The following is a 21,134-nucleotide window of genomic DNA, read 5'->3' on the forward strand; positions in this document are numbered from 1 at the left end:
AATATCTGAACGCATGGAAACTTACATGGAGAGGCTACCTGGAAATGAGGCTTGGAACGCAAGGAGACTTACATGGAGAGGCTATCTGACAGAACATCTGAACGCATGGAGAATCACGTAGCGAGGCTACCTGGAAATGAGGCTTGGAACGCATGGAGACTTACATGGAGAGGCTATCTGACAGAACATCTGAACGCATGGAGAATTACGTGGCGAGGCTACCTGGAAATGAGGCTTGGAAAGCATGATGCAAAAAAATCTGATAATGAGGTTTAGCACAGATGGTTACAGTATCATCTGAAAGTGAGAAGAGTATGTTACATATCATCTGAAAGTGAAGCTTAGGACGCATGGTACAGTATCTGAAAGTGAGGCTTGGTATTCACGATTACAGTATCTGAAAGTGAGGCTTGGCACTCATTGTAACAGTATCTGAAAGTGAGGCTTGGCTTTCATAGTTACAGTATTTGAAAGTGAGGCTTGGCTTTCATGGTTACAGTATCTGAAAGTGAGGCTTGGAACTCATTGTTACAGTATTTGAAAGTGAGGCTTGGCATTCATGGTTACAGTATTTGAAAGTGAGGCTTGGCATTCATTATTACAGTATCTGAAAGTGAGGCTTGGTATTCATTGTTACAGTATCTGAGAGTGATGCTTAGCACGCATTGTTACAATATCTGAAAATGAGGCTTGGCACGCATTGTTACATTATCTGAGAGTGAGGCTTGAAACGCTAGCGGGGCAGGAAGAAGGAAGGTGAAAGATACAAGATCAGAGGAAGAACGGAAAGGTGGAAGAGGTGATATGAACACAGTAGATGAGGTATTATGAAGACTGAGTATTTGTAGTAAGGACACTAAAGTGACATTGTTGTTTAAAGTCCTGCTGAACACTAAGTGTGGATGATCATTTCTAGATGAGTTGTGTAATGTTATTAATTACAGGCTAAGTGATTAGAATACAGCTTGCCTCTCAATGTCTATATTCCATAGGATAATAAAGAGACCTGGCCTGTCAGCAACTCTGAAGCATTGCAGGTACAAGTATTTGAAATGCTTTATTGCAGTGTTTTCCCTTTTCGGTAAACACATTTTTATTGCCTTACAATGCGCTTTGGACCTTGCAACAAGATTCAATTACTCTGGAAGAGTCATTTACCAAGCACAGCCCCCTCCTTGCACATCATCGCTCTCTCCTCCTCTGGGACTGTTTAATTACTGCCTGTGCTGGCCCAGCTCCTCCACCTCCTTGCATAAACATGTTATGTAGCTGCTGGGTAAAGAAGTGTGGAGGAATGCTGAAAGGTTACGAGCACTTATTTATTTTGTCCTATTCTAACCCACCCCCCCATAGATGCAAACCTACCTCGATCTTTTAACCACTTGCCGACCGCCGCGCGACTATTTACTGCGTCGCTAGCCTGTGAGGCTTCTAGGGAGCGAGCGCGCGCCGCTGGAAGCGCGCTCCCGCGTGGTCACGGACCCCCCTGCGCGTATGCCCGGCAGACCCGATGTCCGCCAGGCACTCGCGATCGTCCGTGACACCGGAAGAAAGGCAGGCAGCTAATGTAAACAAAGCCGCCTGTCATTCTTCCCTGTGTAAGAATGGAGACCAGACGGTTCTACTATGTAGGACCAGTAGCAGTAGCCATGTCCAATCACAGTTAGAAGCACGCCCCTAGGACACACTTAACCCCTCCCTCTCCAATACAGTTAACCCCTTCACTCCCAGTGTCATTTTACAGTAACAGTGCATATGTATAGCACTGATTACTGCAGTAATGTCACTGGTACTCCCAAAAGTGTCAAAAATGTCAGTCAAGGGTCCGATCTGTCCGCCGCAGTACCGCAAAAAAAAATCGCAGATTGCCGCCATTACTCGTTAAAAAAAAAAACAACAAAAATGACAAAAATCTTTCCCTTTGTTAGTAAACGCAATAACTTTTGAGCAAACCAATCAAAATACGATTTTTTTTTTTTTTTTTTACCAAACATTTGTAGCATAAAATAAATTGGCCAAAAATGTAAAAAAATTTAGATTTTTACATTTTTTTGGGGGGGGGAATTTCATATAAAAAAAATGTGAAAAATATTGTTATTTTTGCAAAATTGACGCTCTTTTTTTGTTTACAGCTCATGATCAAAAAATTGCACAGGTGATCAAATACCACCAAAAGAAAGCTCTGTTCGTGGGGAAAAAAGGACGCCAAATTCGTTTAGGTACAGCGTCGCACGACCGCGCAATTGTCCGTTAAAGTCACGCAGTGCCGAATCGCAAAATACCCCCTGGTCAGGAAGGGGGTAAAATCTTCTGGGGCTTAAGTGGTTAATAAACAGAAATTTCCAAAAAAAAAAAACTTACCTCGATCTGACAGCTGCTGCCTGTGGTGATTGATTAAATCATGGGTAAACGTATGGCAGATTGGTGTATATGCTGTATATATGTGTGTGCGTATTGCTCAGCCCTGGTAGCACATTGGGGCAGACATCTTTCATTGTAAGTGTGTCTGAATATTCTTATGTATTGCTGTGCCGACCAGGCTTTCTCTGGTACTTTTTGTTTACAAGTTTAAATCAGTATTTTTTGCTAGAAAATTACTTGTAACCCCCAAACATTATCATTTTTTTTGTAGCAGAGACCCTAGGGCAGTGATGGCAAATCCTGGCACCCCAGATGTTTCGGAACTACGTTTCCCATGATGCTCATGCTCTCTGCAGTGTAGATGAGCATTATGGGAAATGTAGTTCCAAAACATCTGGGTTGCCAAGGTTCGCCATCACTGCCCTAGAGAATAAAATGGCGATTGTTTCAATATTTTATGTCACACGGTATTTGCGCAGCAGTTTTGCAAATGCAATTTTTTTGGGAAATTGTTTACAAATATGAAGTGGCGCTCTGCTTCAAAAACTTAAAGAATATTGAAACTATATAAAGAATTGCAAACAGTAATATTACATGTGTCTGATCTCTCAGGGTAGATATTAAATAATGTGAATAATAATAATATTTTATCTACTGAGTTTGTACTCAAGGTGCTAGCACTGCAGTGAACTTCTCATCACGATGTCCTAAATAACGCAAATAAAAGTTTTATGTCTTATCACAGTCCAGCATTAACCCCTTCGCACAGACATAAAGTAAATATGCAGCCTAGGCTTCAGGGGGTTGTACCGGGGTGATGCCTGCAGCTAAAGGCATCTCCCCGGTACTTTTGTTTAAAGCCGATGGTTGGCTTTCTTGTAATGACAACTGATGCGGCTGAGCAGCCACTTGGCTATCATAAGGAGCGGGAGGGGACAGCCCCCCCCCTCCCGCCGCCTTCCGTGGCTCGCCTGGGTCTCCTGTCCCACTGGGAGACCCGATCAACCAGCCCTCACATCCTCCGACTGGCCGAAGACCCAAACAAAGCGGGATTCAGCTCTGGTCGGGTCTCCGATGTAAAAAAAACGATGTACTGGATCCTTTTAAATGCAAAGGAGGGATTTAGGGTCTTTTAGACCCCAGATCCCTCCATAAAGAGTACCTGTCACTGCCTGTTATTGTCACAAGGGATGTTTACATTCCTTGTAACAGCAATAAAAGTGATAAAAAAAAAAAAAAAAAAAAAGTAAAATAGTTAATAAAAAAAAAAAAAAAATGTAAAGCACCTTGTTCCTTTGTTCTCGCACGCAGAAGTGAGCATATGCAAAAAATGTAGCTAACTTTACTGTTTTTATTTTTTTTATTCATGAAAGTGTATGATCTGGCCAGTAACACACCTCCTGTATAATAGAGACGCAACTCCGGATGAATGAGCACAGGGGGCATAGCAGACAGCAACGTTTTCAGTCTGTGGGGAGGGGAGTGTTAAATGTATTAGATCAGTGGTGTCCAAACTTTTTTCAAAGAGTGCCAGATTTGATGAAGTGAACATGCGTGAGGGCCGACCATTTTGCCTGACATTTGAACCATTAAAATTAAACACACACACACACACATACATACATCCATATACACACACACACACATACATACATACATACATACATACATACATACATATACACACAGGGCTCAAAATTTCAAGTCTTGAGCTACTAGCCAGGCCTTAAGAGTTACTCGCCACTTGTTGCCCCACCCAAACCCTACCCTGCTTCGCCCCTAAACACGCCCTCGCCAGAGTGCCCAAAGCGTGCCCCCTTAAATGTAGGATGCCCACAGCGTGCCCCCTTAAATGTAGGATGCCCACAGCGTGCCCCCTTAAATGCAGAGTGCCCACAGCGTGCCCCCTTAAATGCAGAGTGCCCACAGCGTGCCCCCTTAAATGCAGAGTGCCCGCAGCGTGCCCCCTTAAATGCAGAGTGCCCGCAGCGTGCCCCCTTAAATGCAGAGTGCCCGCAGCGTGCCCCCTTAAATGCAGAGTGCCCACAGCGTGCCCCCTTAAATGTAGAGTGCCCACAGCGTGCCCCCTTAAATGTAGAGTGCCCATAGCGTGCCCCCTTAAATTTAGAGTGACCATAGCGTGCCCCCTTAAATGCAGAGTTAGCACAGCGTGCAGAGAGACCAGCGTGCACTTACCTGAGGCAGCGACGGCAATCCTCCACGTCTCCCTCCTCCTCCTCCTTGGCCAATGGCAATTGTTCGTCTTTCAGCCAATCAGGAAATGGGTCTTGGACCCGCTTCCTGATTGGCCAGGAGGAGGATCAGGAGGCGGATCCGTGTGACAATAGCGAATAATCAATCGCTATTGTCACACAATGGGTGGGCTCAGGGCGCACTGCTCTGCGCCCCGGGTCCACCCTTTTCTGAAGAACAATGCAGAACGGCGGCAGCGGCGGTAGGCACTACATTCCCCATACAGCTCAGGAGGCCGTATAAAACTAAATGAAAGGCCGCAACTGGTCCGCGGGCCGGACTTTGGACATGACTGTATTAGATGCACTAACAAATTGAGGCCAAACTCCATCTCCAATTGTAACATCATCATGGTTTGACCATTCAGGCGGAGCTTGGACCTTTTGGGGGGGGCAGGTATCTGGTTTTGACAGGTACCCTCTCCCACTTTCAGCTCAGTTCGCCCCTCCCCTCGTTCCTTCGCAGCCTTCTGAGACACTTCACAGGTCCCAGAAGACTGCGGCCTATTCACAAAGTGCAGCTCGCAGTAGAAAACTGGCCATGAAGCCACAAGGCTTCACTGGCAGTTACGCTTGGTCAAGATGGTGGCACCAGCACCCGGTAGCTGATTAAAGAATTAGCTCATTAGCTTGGGTGAAGACACCGCTGGATGCCTGGACAGGTAAGTGCCCTAATATTGTCGGCAGCTACGGTATTTGTAGCTGCTGATTTATTTTTTTGGGGGGAGCCTGGAGCTCCTCTTTAAAGGAACAGCATAGTGTGAAAGGGGACGGAACAGAAGCTTTTGTGGACGGTACGTAAAATGAGAGGCAATTATCTCTGGTGAGTGCAGAGGCTTATGGATTTGCACTTTGGTGTATTGAAAAAGCTGCACCTCTTACACCTATATCTGTGTAAGATATCACAGATGGATGCATGCTTATATTGGTGGACTGTATAAGGATACTATTGATATTCACTTTTAGTTGTCTTCATGTGTGGTCTGTATAAGGGTATTTTATTATTCACCTTTTACTATGACCCCTTTTGGGGATTTGTGCACTTTGTATAATTAGTTTTAATTAAAAGTTTTGTTGAAGATTGAGCTACCAAGGAGTATATGTTTGTAGTCTCTTATTTCTATAATATAGCAGAATGTGACTGAACAGGGACCACTAATGGCACTTTTCCACTGCAAGTATCGGCTCGGCTCTACTCGGCCCTGCTTGGCCCGGTTTGCTTTTCCACTGCTGGTACCGCATGGTACGGTGTTGGAACGGTTCGGTACGGTACGGTATGGTTTGCTTTTCCACTAAAGTAGTACTAAAGTTAAGTGGGTGGGATAACAACGATTCTCTGACCAATCAGTGGCTAGTAGTGACTGCATGCAAAGGATTGTGGGATATGGTACTGGGTATGGTACCTCTTGGAACCACAATCGAGATGGTACTGTTTTTGAGAGCCGTACCGTTCAGTTCCATGCAGTGGAAAAGCACCGCCGTACCGCACCGAACCGTTCCTACACCGTACCATGTGGTACCAGCAGTGGAAAAGCACAAAAGCGAGCCAAACCGTTCGGTTCCATGCAGTGGAAAAGCGCCATAAGATCCAGCACTATTTAAATCAGTGTTTCTCATCCAGGGTTCCTCCTGAGGTTGCTAGGGGTTCCTTGAGCAATGAGCAATTTCTGCCTCTCAGATGAGTTCCACTGACACCATTCATCTTTTTAGCTATCTGGAAGAAGGTAATTCTTCCCAATGTCCACAAGTGTAAGGAGCATTCTTCCCACTGACCATCACACTAATATATCATGAGTTGTAGATCTAGTCATTTTTAGCAGGGGTTTCCTGAGACCAGAAAATTATTTCTTTGTGTTGAAAAGGTTGAGAAAGGCTGATTTAAATGAAAACTGCAGATTTAAAAAAAATTACTTTGAAATGATATTATGTCAAAGCGTATATGGTATTTTAGTCATTGGGTTTACAAGTACCGTTTGGAAGGGATTCTAATCAGAACACAAAATTTAGTAAAAAAAAATGTAAAGTCAGTAGCCCTTTACCTGTGTATGCTTTTTTTGTTTTGGGTACTCTATTGAAAAAGAATGATGAATTTTTAATTCTTTTGTTTTCTTTTCAGATTGGTGATGATGTTTTGTCATTCTTTGAAGAACTTCTCTGTCTGTACCAGAAGCAGCGAATTTAATTCCCATGTATTATTGCTGGCTAGAAGATGTCTGTATGCAAGGCACATTGGGACAGTTGATTACAAAAGTCGTAAAAAGGGACTGATACAATCTGCTCACATTTTTCCAGATTTCCATAGATCTCTTGGAGTCTGTGGTAAACGCTTTCTGCTTGCATCATGTATGCCCTTGCTTCCCCTTAATAGGAACATTATCTCGGTAGCCTCATTTGCAGCAGCTTCAACCGGACCGGTGACTAGTGACCATGGCGTGTATGCCAAACTGGCAGAGTCAGCTCCTGTTCATATGGCTGAAAGTGTTCTTATATCACTGCAAGAAGTTACAGGATTACCATGGTGGGCCAACATTTTGTGTGCAACTGTTATGCTTAGAACAGCGGTAACCCTCCCCTTGTCGATATATCAGATGCATATTTTAGCTAAGGTACGTAGTCTTCTTTTCGTATGACGTATTTTGTTTAATAGCTAGATCTTTGTTTCAAATTCAGTATTTTTTATAAGGTACACTCAAGAATTGAAAATGAAAATCCAACTTCGGGCAACAAAAAGTTTTCCTATGTAATGGGGCTGTGAGTCCACTGCTAATTTTGTCTAGGGGTGAGGAAAAAGCTTATACTCACTCATTCCTTCATTCCACCAGAAAATGGTGCTACCCCAGCGTCCAGCAGTGGACTATTCCTGGTTTATGGAGCCTGCTCTGGGCTTGATGGCATCAGTAACAGTCCACAACTCAAGACCGCTGGTGTGGGGGGTGTCGGTTTTGGGCTGTGAGGATTAGGTAAGGAAGTCTCTTTTCTCCTCTTCCCTAGACTAAAATGACCAGCTAACCTGTGCAGTGGGGGTATGGCACCACTGCATGGGAAAACTTTTTTCGCCCGTAGATGGGATTTAAAACTGGGTTCTGGGCAAAAATAAAAGACACAAATTACTTCAGTTCTGCATTCATTTGTAAATTCTACATTAATCATTTACCCTTATTTAGGATGGACACAGCCAGAAATGCTAGGGGGTTGTCAACAAATGAAAGCATGGAGACATGGATGGATGGGGGAGTTTGTTTTGAATATAAAAAATGAATGGAATAGTGTTTTTGGTTTGTGGTGCTCAGATGCAATGAAGATCTGCTTTAACCGGTTGCCGATCGCCGCAAGTACATATACTGCGGCTGTCAGCCCCGGCCAGGCAAAGTGACGTACCGGTTCGTCACTAGCCTGGGAGCCAATAGCGGGTGGGTGCGTGCCGCCGGAGGCACGCTCCCGCCTCGGCTCGTTCACGGACACCTCCGTGCGTTTGACCGGTGGACCCGACGTCCGCCAGTCACTTGCGATCGTCCGCTGTGAAGGGAGAAAGGCAGGTGGCTAATGTAAACAAAGCTGTCTGTCATTCTCCCTGTGTAAAAGCACTGATCTAATGGTCCTGCTATGTAGGACCGTTGATCTGTGCTGTTACACACACAGCCACATCCCTGCACAGTAAGAAGCACGCCCCTAGGGACACACATAGTCACTGCATCTCTAATAAAGTTAACCCCTTCCCTGCCAGTGTCATTTTTACAGTAACAGTGCATATGTATAGCACTGATTACTGTAGTAATGTCACTGCTACCCCCAAAAGTGTCAAAAATGTCAGTCAAGGGTCCGATCTGTCCGCCGCAATGTCGCAGTCCCGCAAAAAAAATCGCAGATCGCCGCCATTACTCGTTAAAAAAAAAAATGACAAAAATCTTTCCCTTAGTTAGTAAACGCAATAACTTTTGCGCAAACCAATCAAAATACGCTTATTGTGATTTTTTTTTTTTTTTTACCAAACATAGGTAGCAGAAAACAAATTGGCCAAAAATTTAAAAAAATTTTGATTTTTACATTTTTTTGGGAATTTCATGTAAAAAAAATGTGAAAAATATTGTTATTTTTGCAAAATTGTCACACTTTTTTTGATTATAGCGCATGATCAAAAAATTTGCACAGGTGATCAAATACCACCAAAAGAAAGCTCTGTTTGTGGGAAAAAAGGACGTCAAATTGGTTTAGGTACAGTGTCGCACGACCGCGCAATTGTCCATTAAAGTCACGCAGTGCCGAATCGCAAAATAGCCGCTGGTCAGAAAGGGGGTAAAATCTTCTGGGGCTTAAGTGGTTAAATGCAAGCAGTGTAAGTACATAAATTTGACTTGGTATCAGCCTATTCAAATCCCCATATAGCAGAAGGCAGACTAAGTGATGGAAGCAGCATCAGCAGCTTGTGCTAACAAGGAGCATGTTGGTAGAAGGAGAACCAGAGAGATGAGCTTACAACTCTGCTGCTTTTCCTTTTACCATTTAGTCACAGGTTGGAGGAGGGGGAAGAGCTGTGTTACTAAACTGCAGCAGAGAAAAAATCAGGTTCTCTGCCCTGCAGATAGGGTTGCGCTGTGTGGCAGAGCTGCATAAATCTCAGAACTGGATGGATGGAAATACAAATCAATTGGCTCCTAATAGGTATTTCGTCTGTGTATTATTTAGAAGTTCATATTGAGTTCAATTTTAGATATAGAGAACAGGATCTTTGCTGCCTCCTTCATACAGGGAGCTTCCAGTCACCAATCAGATTGAGACCTGCCTTGAAATGTGATTGGTGATGTAGGAATCAGATAGGGAGGAGGCTACAAAACATAGTACAATCCTATCAGCCTTCTTGGAGCACACGTTATTTATCCTATTGGAGATTGCACGGGACTCTGATTAAACTGAATAAACTTTCTGACTCTTTCATTTACTGGTTAGCATCTGTCTCAAGAACTATATTGTATATAAAAATGCCCTTTGCCATGAGAATGTTATTAACCTTTGCAGCTGAGAACTAGGTATGTGCAACTGTGTGTGCTCCTAGTTCTCAGGCCTGATGTCAAGCTGAAAAATTAGTCATAAAGTTGATGTCAAATTACCTGACACATACTGACGCTGCTAAACTTGGTCTGTGCATCTATGAATATTCACTTCTGTTAACCTAGTCCAGTGGTGGCGAACCTTGGCACCCCAGATGTTTTGGAACTACATTTCCCATGATGCTCAAGCACTATGCAGTGTAGTTGAGCATCATGGGAAATGTAGTTCCAAAACATCTGGGGTGCCAAGGTTTACCATCACTTACCTAGTCTCATGTGTGCTGCAGATTCATACATGGGAGAAGTTAAACCAATTTCGAGTAGAGTCATTGTGAACTGATGCAAACTCAAGTCATCGAGAACTGGTCAAAGATAGGTTAAGGGTTTTGATGTATTGATATGTATGAGAAGAGGTATATTGGTGTAGCACCCTACAAGGTAGGTCCTAGGTAAAAGCATAATGGGCCTTAGCTGCCTAACAGCAGGGCCATGATTTTCAGCTGGACTGTCATGTCTCCCAGGTGTGGCTGCTGAGGGGGGAGTCTCCCCACTGTCTCCATAAGAGGATTCTCAATGGGCAGTGGAGGAAACCCAATCAGTGGCCCACTCAGGCCTGTATCTACCTCAGAAGGCAGATTCTGCCGCAGAGGATTCTGGGAGTGGGTAAAAGTTTGAAGGGAACGCATGACGCAGCGTCTTTGGCGGGAAGCAGAGTCCCAGGAGGGAGAGTACGGCTGTCTCTCCTCCTGTCAGAAGGATTGGGTGTCTCAGGTGGCTGCCTGAGAATCCAGGAGGGAAAGCTGAGCTAAGTTGCAGAGAGGATCCGGTGTGCAGAGGACCAGCGGAGGAAGAGGGGTTCAGTTCCAGGAAAGCCTTCCAAGGTCGTGAGTACTGTGAACTGCCCCTGGGGGTCTGCCTAGTGTAGAGGGGACCACTCCAGTGAAGGTCCCAGAGATCCTGGAGCCTGCAAGTGTCAAGGGGGTTGCCTAGTGACAGGACCCTGGAAGTGTATAGAGGGCGCCTGCAACAACACACCTGGGCGTTTTTTTTTTTTTTTGGCGCAGACGTTTTTTTGGGCATTTTTTGGGGGTCTTTGGAGGCAGGCAAAACATCTGAAATTCTGTATAGGGGTATATACACACACACACACACTTATATGTATTTATACACATACACACATCTAGGTGTTATAGCAGAGAAGCCATATGGGTGTTAATTATTTCATTAGCGCAAGCATAGGTTTCTGCTACTTTCACACCTATATATGTGTATGTGTATATATACATACGTGTGTGTGTGTATATACCCCTACACAGAAGTACAGATGTTATGCCTGCCTCCAAAGACGCCCAAAAAAACGCCAGCTACAAAAACGCGCAGGTGTGTTTTTGCAGCATGCGTTTTTTTATGGGGGTCTTTGGAGGCAGGCAAAACATCTGACATTCTGTATAGGGGTATATATACACACACACACTTATATGTATTTATACACATACACACATATAGGTGTTATAGCAGAGAAGCCATATGGGTGTTATTTAATTAGCGCAAGCATAGGTTTCTGCTACTTTCACACCTATATATGTGTATGTGTATATATACATACGTGTGTGTGTGTATCTATACCCCTACACAGAAGTTCTGATGTTATGCCTGCCTCCTAAGACCCCCAAAAAATGACCAAAAAAATGCCTGCTACAAAACCGGCAAGGTGTGAAAATAGCGGAGCCACTATCCTGTTCTATTGCAATTCTAATACAAACAAACTTTTTTTTTTTTTTTCTGGTTCTGGACATGCTACTTCACAGCTGAAACTTCACAGGTACAATTTTTAGACCCACCAGACACTAAATCCAAAGAAATCTCATTTTTTTTTCAATAATTTTTCCAATAATTGGCTCTCTATCAAAAATGACAATTTTTAATGTGTGATTAATAGTCCCTGGTGCATGACCCAGAACCCTAGGCACTTTTTAGGGGCATTTATTGGGTTTTAAGGCTTCAAAATGTTTTTTTTTGATTACCGAAGTCCGGGTCCCATTGATTTCAATGGGGTTCTGAAATCCAGGCCGAACTTTCGGGAAGTTCGGGTGTTCTGGTCAAATTGAACTTTTGAAAAGTTCGATCATCCCTACTCATGATACTTCCATCTTTATCATTGCACTCCTGTTTTTTTTTTTTTTTGAGTAGTGTCCTGGCAGATTGTAATATTTGCAAATGAGGCAGCGTTCAACAATGTATAATGCTGAACAAGCTCTTGATTTGTTGTAATATATGTTTTTCTTCAGCTAGGTGGAAAATTTGCAATCAGAGATTGAAAGTTTAGCGAAACAACTTCGATACGAGGTATCTGTGTATGGAAAGCAGCAAGGATGGAGTGATAAAACTGCAAAGTAAGTTTTAGAGTACTTATGGCTAAATAGTCACTGTAACAGAGCAGAAGAGGAAATATGGAGGTGGTGCCCATAACTACTCATAGGTTGCTGTACAAGAGCATGAGCTTCCGAAACAAGTCACATGCTGCATGGTTTTTGTCCACACTATGGCCCTCCAGCTGTTCAGGAACTACAATTCCCATCATGCCTAGTTATGTCTGTGAATGTCAGAGATTTACAATGCCTCATGGGAATTGTAGTTCCTGAACAGCTGGAGGGCCATAGCTTGGACACCCCTGTTAGGCACTTGTATATAAGATTTAAAGCAATATAAGGAAAACCAGCAGTAGGTGAACACTTCTCTGTGTGTTCCCAATAAAGATTCAAATGCTGCTTTACAAATGCATGTCGGACTTAAAACCCAAACAGACGTCTAGGCCTTGAGCTCCTATCTAAAAATGTTCTAGTGCTAATTTACAAGTGAGAATTGGAATCTGATTGGGTGATGGGGACATTACATTAAAATATATGTAAACTCTAACAATACACATCTTACACGCTCCTTTTTAGTATCTCAAATATACAATTGAAAGTATTTAGTTATACAGTGGGCATAGAAAAGATTCACCCCCTTTAAAATAATCTCATTTTGATGATTTGCAGTCTAAAATGAAGACAGACACAGTTTTTGTTTGCTTTATTTACTCAGTGCACCTTATGTCCGCTGGCACCCGCTGATCGTTCGGTACACAGGCAGAACAGCAGTCTGCTTGTGTAAACAAGGCAGATTTCTGTTCTGTCAATACAGAAGGCATGGACCCTGTGTTCCTGCAAATCAGGGTCACTGATCAATGCCTTCCACTAATAAAAACACCTCCCCCACTACACTAAAACACTAGCTAGACACAGTTAACCTTAGATCGCCTTTAATGTTAACCTCTTTCCAGCCAGTGTCATTAATACAGTGACAGGGCATTGTTTTAGCACTGACCACTGTATTAGTGTCACTGGTTCCCAAAATAATGTCAGTTAGTGTCCGATTTGTCCGCTACAATATGTCAGTCCTTCTGTTTGCTGCCATTACTAGTAAAAAAGAAAATAAATAAAAATTCCATAAATATATCCCATAGTTTGTAGATGCTATAACTTTTGCGCAACCCAATCAATATACGCCTATTGGAATTGTCTTTCCAAAAATATGTAGCATAGTGGCTTAAATTGATGAAGACATTTGATTTTTTTTTACATTTTTTTTTTTTTTTTTTTTATTGGCTGTGTTTTATAGCGGTAAGTAAAAATATTGTTTTTTTTTTTTTTAATTGTTGGTCGTTTTTGGTTTATAGCACAAAAGATAAAAAACACAGAGGTTTCAAATACCATCAAAATAAAGCTCTATTTGGGTACAGTGTCACACGACCAGGCATTTGTCAGGTAAAGGAACAAAGTGTCATATTGCAAAAAAGGGCCTGGTCATGAAGGGGGGTAAGTCTTCCGGAGCTGAAGTGGTTAAGTGCTGTAAGTGGCATGGTGGGCCTCCATGGGGCTTGTTTTTCTAGCACATCCCAAAAATGCTCGGTTGGATTGTGATCTGGAAAATTTGGAGTCCAAGTTAACACTTTGAACTCCTTGTGTTCCTCGGATCATTCTTGAAACATTTTTGTAGTGTGGTAGGATGCATTATCTTATTAAAAGAGACCACTGCCATTAGAGAATACTGTTTCTATAAAGGGGCGTACTTGGTCAGCAATAATGTATAGGTAGGTGGTACATAAATGGCAGGTCCCAAGGTTTCCAGCATAACGTTGCCCAAAGCAACACACTGCCTACACTGGCTTGCCATCTTCCCACAGTACATCTTGGTGCCATCTCTTCCCAAGGTAAGCAAACACATGCACCTAGCTATCCCTTTATGTAAAATAAATGTGATATATCAGACTAGGCCACCTTCTTCTATTGCTCCATGGTCCAGTTCTGATGCTCATGTGCCCACTGTAGGTGCTTTTGGCTGTGGACATGGGTCAGCATGGGCACCCTGACTAATCTACAGTTATGCAGCCCATTACACAGCATACTGCAATGCCCATTTTTTCTGCTTTCAACACATCAATTTCAGGGACAACACGTTCACTTGCTGCCTAATATATTCCACCCACTTTCTGATACTATTGTGACACATTTTTCAATGTTATCTACTTGGCATATGTGCTCCTGTATGTCCAAACACATTGAGGCTGCAAAGCATTTTTGTCCTCTGCCTTGGACCTTTTTGGGAGCACTGTATGGCCAGAGATTGTGAGGAATCTCTAGCTTGACCTCAAAAAGGTTATCAACTGAAAAGAATAGCTGATGCCTAATAATGGCCTGACCAATGGGGGCCAGCTTACTTGGAGGCATGTTTTTAAGCACAACAAGTCTTGAATCCCAGAATAATATGCAGCAATTTGGAGAGAGGAGTCAACCACTTTATGAAAGTTAGAAACCCATTGCTCTGGCACTCTAGAGCATGGAGAGGGAACAGCATTGAAAACTAAAATAAAATGTTTGTAGTCTGCTGCCGTATTTCCGAATGCTTGTAATAGTACAGTGAAGGAGGACAAATTACTATTGGCTATTGGACACAGATTGATGCCTGTTGATGCAAGTCCCAGAGTGTGGATGAAAACATTAGTGCTTGGTATTGGGTTGAAAATACACACATTAGGTGGTACATGGATTAGTCTGATACACACCAAGGGGCATTTTTTCCAAGTGCATGGTGTGGTAAAGGGGTCAGTCATATAACTAAGTTGAGAAACGCTGATCTGTAGTCAGGGCAGTGGCGGCTGGTGCGCAAGGGGGAGGGGGTCAAGGGAGGGATCCGCATTGTATTAGGGGGAGGGGGATCAGCAATGTATTAGGGGGAGAGGGGGCCGGGGGGATCAGCATTGTATTAGGGGGAGGGGGCCAAGGGAGGGATCCGCATTGTATTAGAGGGAGGGGGCCAGGGGGGGATCAGCATTGTATGAGGGGGCCAGGGGGGGGAATCAGCATTGTATGAGGAGGCCAGGGGGGGGGGAAATCAGCAATGTATTAGGGGGAGGGAGCCAGGGGGGGAGAAAAAGCATTGTATGAGGGGGCCGGGGGGGGGGGCAGCGTTGTATGAGGGGGCCGGGAACAGCGTTGTATGAGGGGGCCAGGGGGGGGAACAGCATTGTAATAGGGGCCCTAATAAAATGCTTATTCTCCCCCCCCCCCAATGCAATACACAAGGACGAGATCCTAAATGCAATACAAGATACTTTTTCTGGTGAATGATTTAAAAAGGAGTAACTTACAGTCAGCCTCACAGCACAGCAGCAGCTATCAATACTCGGTCGGGAATGCTGAGGCTCTGGGTCCTCTCACTCAGTGACGGCATCCGGTCCTCCTGTAGCAGCAGCAGAGTGAGACAAAGACGTCTGGGCCGGCTCAGGTGGGAAGCAGAGACAGTGAAGGTGACGCCCAAGCACCACCCCTATGACATCAGACGTGCACCAAGCACAGGATGCAGAATCGCAAGTGGGAGTGTTCCGGGCGCAGAGCTCTGCGCCCCGAGCACAATCTAAAGGGCCGCCAATCAAGCTTAACAAAAACTGTCACATGAAGACAAAACTCCCACCCCTCTCCACCCTCTCCATAGCAGCAGTGTTGTCCGGCGCCCCGCTGCCATTAAAGGAACACTTTTTTTTTTTTTTTTTCTTTTTTTTTTTTTTACTTGGGGGGGGGGGGGGGGCGGCCCTGCTCCCCTGCGCCCCACATTGACCAGCTGCCACTGAGTCAGGTTAAGCACTTTTACTACTGCTCTATACACAATGTTCTGTAAAATCACAAGGAAATCAAAGTTGAAATTTTTTACATTTGTAATTATTACAGTTTTATAGATTAATTCTATTTTCTTAGCTCAAAACCAGATGTTTATTTCCTGGTAAGAACATATTTTATTTGAGGAAAGCAGCTGTTAATTTTGCCTCTGACAGCACAGACCGTCATCTATTTACAGATGAAGTCAGTGCCAAGCGATCTTCCTATCTCCTGACTGCGTCATATCCTGAACTATGTGCACAGAAAACACAGCTGTCACCACTCTAATATCTGGGGAGATAGGAACTGTCATCTGAAGACTCCAACCTGACTGCTTAACCTTTTTTCTCAAATCAGGACTAGACATAGATATTCCAATCTTGCCAGTGACAGTCATCAAATACCCATGCAAACTTTTATGTGTTCAGTTCTGCTGTGAGTGACAGCCCTGGAAGTAGTCTTTGGCCTGGTAATTAGAGATGCCCTCCATAATCAGAGGCTTTTAACATAGGTATGTAGCCAGTGGACACATTTTATATAAGATTACTGTCCTGCGTTCAGCATGAGTGCTATGTTGCAGAACCTTTGCAACTAACTATAAAGATGTATTGTATAGTATTACAATATTTAATATGTATATTTTTCCTTTTTTTTTTTTTTTAAACAGATTTCATTTTCGTAAAAACATGAAAAGAATAGTAACTGAACTTTATGTTCGGGATAACTGTCACCCTGTTAAAGCCAGCCTGATTATGTGGATCCAAATCCCGATGTGGATATTTGTGTCTTTAGCTCTGAGAAATTTCAGCTTTTGTACGAGTGGATCCACCACAGGTAATTGTTATTTATTTGTTTTTGCAATGGCAATGTTCATATCATTTTAGTGGGCTTAAGGCTCCATTCACACCTGGGCGTTTTCAGCTCCAAAAACGCTCAAAAGAAACGCTTCCAAAACGCCCAACAAGTAAAACCCCATTCATTTAAATGGCCCCTGTTCACATCTGAGCGTTTTGCAAAACGCCTGTAGCTGAAAAAAGTACATGAGCTTCTTTTTGGGCTGATTACCAGCGTTTTTGATAGATGTCAATGAAAAACGCCTGAAAAAATCGCGGTAAAATCGCGGTAAAATCGCGGTAAAAAACGCTACGCTCAAGTGTGAATGCAGCCTAAAGTGTTCCTAAACCCACAACAGTAAAATCAGTCTCTATATGCAGTAAAGCATGCTTGTTGTTCTCACTGTGGAACCTAAAGGGTTCATCCTCTGCATTGTGTAAAAAGGCTATTTGATCCTGTCTCCTCTGATCCTCCTCAAACCATCTCCTGATAGAACAGAACATAAGGGGACAAGCTACACACGCTCAGTTTGGTGTGTATTGCTAGAGAGTTTTTTTTTTATTGGGAGAGTGCATGTGATCAGCACAGGGCCAATCAGCACTGTCCAGACAGGGTGGGGGATCCTGGATCCTCATAGGACAATCATTGGAGAATGAAAACCCCTCCTACAGGCTTTAACCAGACACTGATAGAAGTCACAAGACTGCTCTAACTGCTGATGAGAAAAGTAATTTAGCAGTTTATATTTACTAAACGATTGCATTTCCATGTCCTGTGTACTTTAGGAGACCACAAGAGTAAAGCAAAGTAACATAGGCTCTCCTTTAACCACTTTACCACCGGAGGATTTTGCTGTCTTACGTCCATGCCACTTTTTGCAATTCGGCACTGTGCGATTTTAACTGACAATTGCGCGGTCGTGAGACGCCGTACTCAAATGAAATTTACGTCCTTTTTTCCCCACAAACAGAGCTTTCTTTTGGTGGTATTTGATCACCTGTACGATTTTTACTTTTTGCGCTATAAACAAAAAATAGCATAAATTTTGAAAAAATAACAATATTTTTCACATTTTTTTTATATGAAATTCCCCCCCCAAAAAAATTTAAAAATCAAAATTGTTTTAAATTTTTGGCCAACTTGTTTTCTGCTACCTATGTTTGGTAAAAAAAATCACAATAAGCGTATTTTGATTGGGTTGCGCAAAAGTTATTGCGTTTACTAACTAAGGGAAAGATTTCTGTCATTTTTGGTGGTTTTTTTTTTAACGAGTAATGGCGGTCTGCGATTTTTTTTTTTTGTGGGACTGCGACATTGCGGCGGACAGATCGGACCCTTGACTGGCATTTTTGACACTTTTGGGGGTACCAGTGACATTACTACAGTAAACAGTGCTATAAATATGCACTGTTACTGTAAAAATGACACTGGCAGGGAAAGGGTTAATTCTATTGGAGAGGGAGGGGTTAATGTATGCCTGGTGCTTACTAACGTGTGTGGGGGGAGGTGACTGAGTGACACAGGGACAGATCGCATGTTCAGCTATGCTGAACCCTGCAATCTGTCACTGAGGAGATCGGCCCGCTTTGTTTACACAAGTGGGCGGATCTCCAAACTCGATTCCCAGACGATCGGGGAAGAGCGGCGGTGATCACCGCCGCTCCTCCCCTGGCCCGACTCCCGCTGTGACTGAATACAGCGGGAGCGAGCCTCCGGCGGCGCGCGTGTGCCGCCCACAGGGGGAGGAGTCCAGCCACGTAGGTCTACGTCGCTGGACGGGAACTAACCACTTTGCCGCAGTAGAGCTCGAGTGAACGGTCGGCAAGTGGTTAATATAGCTATTTCAGTTTATATCCGATTGAACACTCAATTTGAATTTCAATGTGAAATTTGGTAGGGCTGTGTCACTGGTTGAGTATGGAAGAGCTATCCTTGCATTGGTGAAGCCATGTCAAAGCGGAACTGTACCCATAACAACCTGATTTAAAAAAAAAAAATGTTCTTTAGCAAGGAACATATATTCCACATGAATAATATGCTACCAAAATTGAGTGTGTGCTCTAAATTGCCTCCAGCATTGTCATGTTTTTTTTAGCTGGAGGCTGCCATTTTGCTAAAGCCCAGAGCCCCTGAACAGCAGTAAATCTGAAAGCTGAACTAAACCCATCTATTTAACCACTTGCCTACTGTGCACTTAAATCCACTTCCCATCCAGGCCAATTTTCAGCTTTCAGCGCTCTCACACTTTGAATGACAATTGCGTGGTCATGCTACACTGTACCCATATGAAATTTTTATAATTTTTTTCACACAAATAGAGCTTTCTTTTGGTGGTATTTAATTATCTCTGGGTTTTTTATTTTTTACAAAAAAAAAAGAAAAAAGACAGAAAATTTTGAAAAAAATATTTTTGAAAATAAATTTTTCTCCTTCACTGATGTGCGCTGATGAGGCGGCACTGATAGGCTGCACTGATGGGCACTGATGAGGTGGCACTTATGGGCACTGATGAGGAGGTACTAATATGCAGCACTGATAGGCGTCACTGAGAGGTGGCACTGCTGGGCACTGAGAGGTGGCACTGCTGGGCACTGAGAGGTGGCACTGCTGGGCACAGAGGCGGCACTGACGGGCGGCACTGATGGGCACTGATAGGCGGCACTGATGGACACTGGCGGTTGGCACTGATGGACACTGACGGGTGGCACTGATGAGCACTGATGGGCGGCACTGATGGGCAGCACCATCAGTGCCCATAGTGCTACCAGTCAGTGCTCATCAGTGCCTAGATGAGCAGGCACTGATGGGCACTGACTGACAGCACTATGGGCACTGATTGTGGGCATTGATGGGGGGCACTGTGGGCACTGAGTGTATGTTTTTTTACCTCTAGTAATCAGGGCACTGGTGATCGGTGCCCTGATTACATTTGTTCTGTGTCCCCGCCGCTGGGCAGCTCTCCCTCCTTCCTCACACTGCAGTCTCCGTGTGAGGAAGGAGCGCTGGCGATGAGAGATGATCTCATATGTTTACATATGAGATCATCTCTCATTGGACGGTCCGATCACGTGGTGAATGGCCGCTGTGATTGGCCATTCACCACGATCTGTGATCGGCTGTGTCCAAGGGACACGGCTGATACAGATTTTCCCCGATGCGCGCTCGCGGGAGCGCGCGGGATGCGTGTTACTGGGAGGCCGTATAAAGACGGCCTCCCGAAAATGTGAGTCCGCGCTGCAGCCGTATATAGGCTGTAGCGCGGATGGGAAGTAGTTTAAGTGGAACTTTAGTCAGAAAATGAAGTCCTGCTAGATCACTTCAGGCTGGCCCCTTTTGCAGGTAAAAAATTAAAGATAAGTGTCTATACTGTTTAAACTCCAGTAATACACTGTCTCACCCTGCTCTGCACATGCTCAGTTGATTCCCATTTTTTTAGGCATTTTTAATCACTGCTGAGTTTGTAGCCAATCTACTGGCTTGCCTTAAAGCAGAATTAAACCCTCCTTTCTGTTACAGCCATGGAAGCTGCTTCTGTTTGATCTGCAACTGCCATGGTGCTACACATGTGATCAGTTATGACACCAGCCATTCAATAGTTTGTCAGTTGGGTTGAAGACACAAGGAAAGGTGAAAGTTGGCAATCCCGACACTCCAGGAAGGTAGCTGTTTTTTTAAACCGATTTACTGTTGTTTAGGGACTCTGGGCTTCATCATAATGACAGCCCCTGTCAAGAAGAAACAGGAGCAATGTGGGAGGCAATTTAAAGCAAACACTACTTTTGGCAGCATAATTATTAATGTGGAATGTATGTTCCTTGCCAAAGAACATTATTTTTTATCAAGCTGTTATAGATAAAGTTCCTCTTTAATGGTTTGAAAAAACAGTTACATTCCTGGAATGCGGGAATTGCTATCTGTCCCATTTGCTTGTGTCCTCAACCAAACTGGTAAACCATCAAATGGCTGGTGTCATAACTGATGACATGTGCAGAATCATGGCAGTTGCAGATCAAACAGAAGCAGCTTCATTGGCTGTAAAGGATAGGGGGGTTTGTTCCGCTTTAGGGCTGTCAACAGATCGGCCCCTACAAACTTGGCAGTGCCTAAAAACGCAGAGCAACTGAGAGTGTGCAGAGCAGGGTGAGTCAGTGTATTACTGGATTTTCAACATTATAGATCCTTATCGTTAATGTTTTACATAGCTATACCTACAAAAGGGGCCAGACTAAAGTGATCTAGCAGGACTTCATTCTCTGACTAAAGCACAACTTTAAGAGCAGTTACTCTTTACTCTTATAATTTTAAATCCAAACTTCTAACTGAAACCATGCTGAAACCTCTTAATATGTGTAAGCCTTTGCACCTATACTAAAGTGACCAGATTTTTTTAAATGATACCCAGGGACATATTTTTTTTTTATTGGCAAATTGTATTTTTTAGGCATATA

At 43.6% G+C, this 21,134-nt stretch overlaps 1 protein-coding gene across 1 annotated transcript in view; it reads left to right on the forward strand.

Annotated features, from left to right (window-relative positions):
* Positions 1-720: 720 nt before the first annotated feature.
* The window catches only part of COX18 (cytochrome c oxidase assembly factor COX18), a 36,038-nt gene continuing 15,624 nt past the window's right edge, over positions 721-21,134 (forward strand). Inside the window, exons 1-4 of the mRNA XM_082275543.1 lie at positions 721-822; positions 6,730-7,219; positions 11,951-12,051; positions 16,520-16,686. Coding sequence (XP_082131669.1) covers positions 818-822; positions 6,730-7,219; positions 11,951-12,051; positions 16,520-16,686 — 763 coding nt within the window. The 5' untranslated portion in view covers positions 721-817. The remainder of the gene's footprint in view (positions 823-6,729; positions 7,220-11,950; positions 12,052-16,519; positions 16,687-21,134) is intronic.

The sequence above is a fragment of the Pelophylax lessonae genome, assembly GCF_965119305.1.
Source record: "Pelophylax lessonae genome assembly, chromosome: 1".
Taxonomy (NCBI): domain Eukaryota; kingdom Metazoa; phylum Chordata; class Amphibia; order Anura; family Ranidae; genus Pelophylax; species Pelophylax lessonae.